The 6,804-nt window shown below is 61.3% G+C and overlaps 1 protein-coding gene and 1 long non-coding RNA gene across 2 annotated transcripts in view; one reads left to right on the forward strand and one right to left on the reverse strand.

Annotated features, from left to right (window-relative positions):
- The window catches only part of ERFE (erythroferrone), a 6,023-nt gene extending 2,343 nt beyond the window's left edge, over positions 1 to 3,680 (forward strand). The window contains exons 4-7 of the mRNA XM_025045427.1: positions 49 to 157; positions 265 to 370; positions 1,056 to 1,134; positions 2,280 to 3,680. Of these exons, the coding sequence (XP_024901195.1) occupies positions 49 to 157; positions 265 to 370; positions 1,056 to 1,134; positions 2,280 to 2,378 (393 nt within the window). The 3' untranslated portion in view covers positions 2,379 to 3,680. The remainder of the gene's footprint in view (positions 1 to 48; positions 158 to 264; positions 371 to 1,055; positions 1,135 to 2,279) is intronic.
- A 1,688-nt stretch (positions 3,681 to 5,368) lies between these two features.
- Positions 5,369 to 6,792, reverse strand: LOC112478321. The gene is made up of 2 exons (XR_003045767.1): positions 5,893 to 6,792; positions 5,369 to 5,632 (listed from the first exon to the last, which is right to left on the reverse strand). It is a non-coding gene; the product is annotated as an uncharacterized LOC112478321 (long non-coding RNA).
- Positions 6,793 to 6,804: the final 12 nt, after the last annotated feature.

A 6,804-nucleotide genomic window follows, 5' to 3' on the forward strand; every position in this document is an offset into this window, starting at 1 on the left:
GGCGGGGAGTGCGACAGGGGCCTGGGTGACCGTGCGTGCGCTCCGCAGCCCGACGCCGAGGGCGCCTTCCGCCGCGGCCCGGGACTGAACCTGACCAGCGGCCAGTACACGGCGCCCGTCGCCGGCTTCTACGCGCTCACCGCCACGCTGCACGTCGGTGAGGCGCGGCTCTGCTCGGGGGGCGCGGGGTGGGAGGGGCCGCCCGTGCGCCCTCGGCTCCGCCCACCACCGCCCACCACCGACCGTGACCACCCTCCCCTCCCCAAACCCCTCCCGCAGCGCTGGCGGAGACGCCAAGGCGAGGGCCGCCGCGACCCCGGGACCGCCTGCGCCTGCTCATCTGCATCCAGTCCCGGTGCCAGCGCAACGCGTGAGTGGGCGCGGGGGCCGCGAGCAGCTCGGGGCCGTCACGCTGTTCAACAGGCACCAGACCCGGCTCCTCTCTGCAGCCCCACCCCCACCGCCAGCCTTCGCGCGGGTCCTGCAGTCCCAGTCGCACTGTGGCCTGGGGGACCTGACGCCTCCTTTCTGCTCTCCCGCCTCCCCTCCCCTGTGAACTTGATCCCGACCGCACACGACCATGTCCATCTGTCCATCTTCCGGGAGCACCAGGCCGTGGAGGGCGGGGCTGAACCCTGTCCGCCGCCCTCTGGCGTGTCTCCAGCACCACAGCAGACCCAGGTGCTGGCAGGGGCTGCAGTGGAAGCATGAACGGATGAAGGTCGAAACCTCCGGTTCTGCAAGTCCTCCAAGGACTGGCCTGAGCCGGCTTTTCAGCCACCCTCACCTCCCACTGCGCCAGCCACTGGTTTTCCGGGAGCTGCTCCTGACCTGGGCCTGTTCGCCCTTTCTGGCATCCACAGCACACCTTTCGCCCTGGGGGGGGGCTGTCCTCACTCCTCCTGGCAACCCAGTTCAGATGCCACCCCGGCCAGACCAAGGCAGCTGTCCCCACCGCACATTGCTGGGCCCCATGTCAGCTGTGAGCGCATTGTGAAGTTGGTGGGCTCTGGGGTGGGGGGCACTGGCTGACCCTCTTTCTGCATTGGCCACAGCTCCCTGGAGGCTGTCACGGGCCTAGAGAGCAGCAGCGAGCTCTTCACCATCTCAGTGAATGGCGTCCTGTATCTGCAGGTGTGGGGCCGGGGGAGCTGGTGGGTAGTCGGGTGCAGGGGGGTGCTGGTGGGTGGTCGGGAGCTCTGGGGGGCAGCACGCTGACTCCAGGCCTGGGAGAGATTCAGGGCAGGGCTACAGCGCTCAGACTAGTCCGGGCCCCCTTCCCCCACAGACCCGGCTGTAGGGCCACTGGTCCTGCCCCCGGTGAGCCATCCACAGGGACCTGGTGGTACGAGAGAACAAGTCAGCTCCACAGCCCAGGCTGACCTCGCGCGACCCTGGCCCATGGCCACTGTGGGAAGCAGGACGTGTAATTTCCTGCACAAAACCCCCAGTGACAGTCTCTCTCGCACTGTGGGGATTTGGGCAAGTAGCTGAGGAATCGACGTCGAGGGGGGACTCGCTATGAAAGGCAAGATGCAAGTGCCGATGCGTGGACAGGGGCTCTGGTTCCGACAGCGCCACGCTAGGCCCTGCTCCATGCTGCTCACTTAATGCTCGGTGTGCTGCAGTGAGCACTACTGTTACTCCCGCTTACAAACGGGGGACTAAGGCGCAGAAAGGTTAAGTAACTCGCCCAAGCTCACACAGTAGTCAGGATTGGAGGCCAGGCTGTCTGGCTCGTCGGCTGTAGTTGCTGAAAGGCATTCAGAGATCCGGTCCCAGGCACCGCACAGCCTGCTGGGAGAAGTCGAAGGGCACACGGTGCCCCGGGGGTTCTGAAATGAAGGTCAGGTGCGTCCCCAGAGGCTGCAGCTCTGGGAGTCCCCAGATGGGACCTTGCTGGGATGCATGGGCCACAACTGGGGCAGCCAGGCCAGACTGCTGGTCTCACAATGGCCCTGCCAAATGAGTCAGGGGCCAGGCCTGTGGTTCAAGGCCACCGTTATAGCCTCGTCGAGGACCCTACAGGCTCTTCGTGCAGCTGAAATCCATGTAAGTCTTGACCCCTTGCTGGCCAAGCAGAGCCTCGCTCCACACGTGAGAACTGTGGGAGCCCATCAGCCGGGGGCCCGTGGAGTTGGGTAGAAAGCACTAGAACAGGGGTCAGAGGCCTGGGTTTGAGGGCAAGGCCTGCCAAGCCCTCGCTCCGCACCCTTGGCAGCCGGGCGGGCGTGGGGCTGCAGTGGGCAGCGTCGGGCTGACTCCGCCCTCCTCCGCAGACGGGGCAGTACACTTCCGTCTTCCTGGACAACGCCAGCGGCTCCCCACTCACTGTGCGAAGCGGCTCCCACTTCAGCGCTGTCCTCCTGGGCGTGTGAGGGCCACCCCAGCTAGCCGAGCTGGGGTCCTCAGGATCTCTAGACGGGGCTGGAGTGCCAGAGGCCGCGTGCAGGAGGAAGCCCACTGGAACCGCCCACACTGGCCGGCACAGTTCAGCCCAGAGATGGCCACAACAGCAGCCTGGGGAGGGGACATGCAAACCCGCAGTCCCGGAACCAGGAAGGGCTTCAAGGCCCATCTTTTTTATAGGGGAAGGGCCCTGGTGGGCTGTGAGCCTGGGAACGTGTCTAGCTGGGGTCAGCGCACCCAGGAGCACTTGCTTCTTCCCTGGCTGTGGACCTGGGCCCCTCCTGGCCTCGGGCCGCTTGCCCGCAGCCTCAGCCCCCTGGTTCCCATCTCTGCGTGTTCTTGCGGGCTGCCAGGCGGGCCAGCACGGAGGGAAAAGCAGGTCTGCCTGCTGGGTGCTGGCGCGGAGGGACAGCCTGCGCAGGGCTGAGGAGCCGAGGGGAGCGAGCAGCGGGAGCAGCGTGGCCAGACTGGTCAGCAGCAGCCTTCCCACTGCTCCGTCTCCAGCTGGGGCTCCTTGGTCCCTGCCTGCCACCCCCAACCATGCCTTTGGCCTGCACTGACCAGAGAACCTGAGACTGTCTCTGTGGCTCCTAGGCGCAGCAGCCTTGGACACCAGACAGGGCTCATGGGGGGTGAGTCCAGGCCTGGCTGCCAGGTGTTTGCACTGCTAATGAGCGTGTGTTCGCCTTGCAGACGGCTCTCCGGAACAGGGGCCGCTCTCCCGTCCGCAGGCCTGATCACGAGAAAGGTCCCCTTCCTTCCCCATGGAGGCTCATTGCTCAGATCCACCCACCAGGTGAAAGATCTAGAAACCTTCGCAGACTAGAGGTGGCCAGGCCCTGCCCACCCCACTGACAGCTCCCAAGGCCCGCCCATGGCCTCACTGGGGCCAGCTAGCTCTGGGGCTCTTCAAAGCCTCTTCCCCACTTGGGTGGTGATGTGGCCCACGCTCAGACAGCTGGAGGACGGTGCCGAGAGAGAGCTGGCCTTGGGAAAGCCCAGCACAGTCCACGGTGCTGCTGTAGCAGCGACAGGACCTGGGGGGCGGACGACTGTCCCAGAGTAGGTGGTCCCTCCAGAGCCCCCCAGTGCCGGAGGATTACCCCAACTCCCATCCTTGCACACTGGGCTAACAGGAGACCTGGTTTCACAGGATATTCTGGGGGTCGAGCTGGGTGCATTCAGGCCTGGGGAAGAGGGGGCGATGGCTGCTGTCACCTTAACCTTCTGGCTGGCCCCAGAAACAGCAGGTGACCACAGCTAGACCTGCCTGTTCCCCAGGAGCCCACCCCCCCCACCCCCCCACAGCACACATAAAGCGACCACCCCATGCCCCTTGCCAGGTCCAGCACGATTCTTAGTAGGCCTCGCACCCGCCCTACCAGGAAGTGCCCAGCTGGCCTGGCCCCGCCGCCCCATGCTCCCCGATAAGGGGCGGTGCGGCCACACCCTTTTCTGGATTTCATTTTGTATCCAGTGGACACATTTTAGAAAAGTTATCTTTCACCCTGGAAAAAGCCGCAGATCTCTTTCATTTTCTTGGCATTAGTGTGTTACACAGCAGTTTACTTTAGTATTTATTGTATGATGTTACCAAATAAAATATATTTATATAACTAACTTTATAGTGGTACAAGTACCTAAAAAATTGTGTTGTGTGGTTATACAAAGTTGTGGAGACCTTGAGATACACACTCGTGGCCATTTAGGCCAGGTCTGCTAAGGATGGCGAGGAGTGACCTCTGTGAGGTGGGGGGTTGGCCCCAGCCTGGAGGAGGGGGCTCGGACACTATGAAGAGGGTGGGAGGGCCTTGCCAGGGAAGCCTCAGTGCTGAGCCTCCCAGCTCTGGGACAGTGGCACTCTGGTAATTAAGGACATGTGAGTCACAGGTTGACATCTAGTTTGCTGTGAGAAGGTTTGCTGAATAAACTGTTCGACCTCCCCTTCTGAGATGCTGCGGTTCTTTTCATCACTGATGGCACACTGCACAATGTCACAGTCCTCAGCAGAAACGGAACTTGGCCCTCAGCCGGGGAAGGGTGTGCTCCAAATGCTGAACTGACAGGGTGATAAGCCATTTGCGCGTGCTGGGCGGGGGCCAGAGAACATCACAGAAACGCTTCTTCAAAGGCAAGTTTTTAAAATCTTACATCATCCTGAGGCAAGCACTCATACACAAGAGTCACGGCGATACTGACGACCAGTGTCACGTAGGATTAGGGTTGGGAAGCATCTTAAGGTTCTTCCAGCGACGCGGACCAGGCTTTCCCCTCTCAACATCTCTAACAGCAGGGCCCCTCTGCTCTGGCGTAGTCTTGGGACGAACGACCTCAGCCCAGCACAGAGCCAACCGAACACGTGTTCTCCAAACAGGAAACAGAGGCCACACTGAACAGCAAGCAGCTCGACTGCTCAAAGCGGAGAGGACCCGTTCACGCCGGGACCCCCAGGGGCCAGGACACCAGCACGCCCAGAGCCCCTCGTGCAGGCTGCGCCCAGCACCAGTGGCGTCAGGAAGCACCCGAGTCCTGAGCTGTCGTCGGGGGGGCCTGCGGGGCCCACCACCCCACGGAGGGCCTGAGCTCGCCCATGGAGGGCCTGAGCGCGTGGGCCAGTCTGCTCTCCCAGCTCAGAGGGTACAAAACATATCGTACCCTTATTTCGCACCCCAACCGCCCTGAACTCGGGTCCTAGCTCGTCTCGGCCAGCCACCACCACCACCACCTCCTCACTAGGGGATGCCACTTCCCCATCATCCAGGGCCATCCCGAGGGTGACAGAGCACAGGAGAGGGGCCTGAAACTACAAGACAGTGCGCGGTGAATGGCTTGCGGGTCAGTAACCACGAGCCACTCCAAGTCGCCACGGTGGTTTTAACGAGACCCAGAGCATATTCCAAACCAAACACCTAACCTCTGAAGGGTCGAGGGCTGCTCAAAACGTATTAGTTCAAAAGACTAGAAAAAAAAAAGAACCTTTATTTACAACCACGAGAGTCCCACAGGAGTACGCGAAACACACAGATGTGCACACACACATGACCTTGGCCAATGCCGCACCGGGCCCGGCCTCGCGGCGCCCTCAGGGCCCGATCCGCACCGCCATCACGGTGACGTTGTCGGCCGAGCCCCGCTGCACTGCCTTGCTGGCCAGCCTGTTGCAGGCCGCTTCGTAGCGGACGTCGACAGCGGGCTTCCCTTCCCGGCTCTGGATCTTCTCATCCTACCCGCAAGAAAGGGCTGGTAAACGGGGGGCCCGCACCCCGGCCCTCTCGAGACAGCGTCACTAAGAGGAGCAGCTGCTCGCCGTGCCCAGCAGGGCAGGCAGGACAGACTGACCGGTGTCTCCTGGGCAGAGCGGACGTTGCAAGTACACACAAGGGCTGCCCCACAACAATGGGGGACATGGAGGAGGGACGGGGTGTCCCCGACTCCCAGTTCTCTAAAGCTGCGACAACTGGCACTCCCTATGAGCCTTCTTACCTCGAGGCAAGACAAGATGAAGTTCACAGCTTCCTCTGGGGTAAAGACCTTGAAGAGGCCGTCGCAGGCCAGCAAAATGAACCTACGATGCAGGGAAGAAGCATAAACGGGTTATAACTACGCAAATGCCACGAAACAGCCTGCAATAAAGGCAAGACGAACACTTGTCCAACTACTCAAAGGCTAATAAACGTTTTTAAAAACCGATTTAACTTCTATGACACGAAGGCTAAAACTACCTAAAAACCATGGCAGGCAGCTCGTATGCATCGAGCCCGGGACTGCCCTCTGGTTGCCAGTAACCTGGGTGTGGGTCAATTCCAGCGTCGGCTGCTGCCCTTCCTTAGGCAAACTCAAAAGTCAAGTCGTTGAATGCAAACGCCGAGTGTGACGGTGAATGTACACTGGCTTTCCATCACACCACATCTCGAGCCACCTCCCAAACACGGAGCGAGCGGTTGGGACCTACGGGAATGTCCCTGAATGCCTGTCACCCACAAGAAGGCCACGTGTGAGCCCAGGGCCCAAGGGAGGACGACCGTCCACTTTCTCTGTGTGAATACAGGATTCTTCGCTTTCAAAATCCCCGTCCCCTGGGCACCGACCCCAGGCAAGTCCTCCTCAGCAGCGGTGGCAAGGACAGGTCTGGTTCAAGCTCTCCCGGCACGGGGTACGGGGTTCCCTCGGCCTCAAACTGTTCTTTGCTCACTGTGCTGTGTGGGTCTCAGCTCTCTTCTGACTGGGGGTTCACGCAACAAGTATGTACCCAGCACAAAACCTGTGCTGGGGACCAGCAGGGCACAAGTCTGAGCAGACTCTTGCCCCTTCCGGGGAGGGGACAGACCTTGAGTAACTGATCCCACAAACGGGACTACAACCCAGCGTGGAGGGAGTTGGCACCACACATACTGA

Source organism: Pteropus alecto, unplaced genomic scaffold (assembly GCF_000325575.1).
Source record: "Pteropus alecto unplaced genomic scaffold, ASM32557v1 scaffold143, whole genome shotgun sequence".
In the NCBI taxonomy this organism is placed as follows: domain Eukaryota; kingdom Metazoa; phylum Chordata; class Mammalia; order Chiroptera; family Pteropodidae; genus Pteropus; species Pteropus alecto.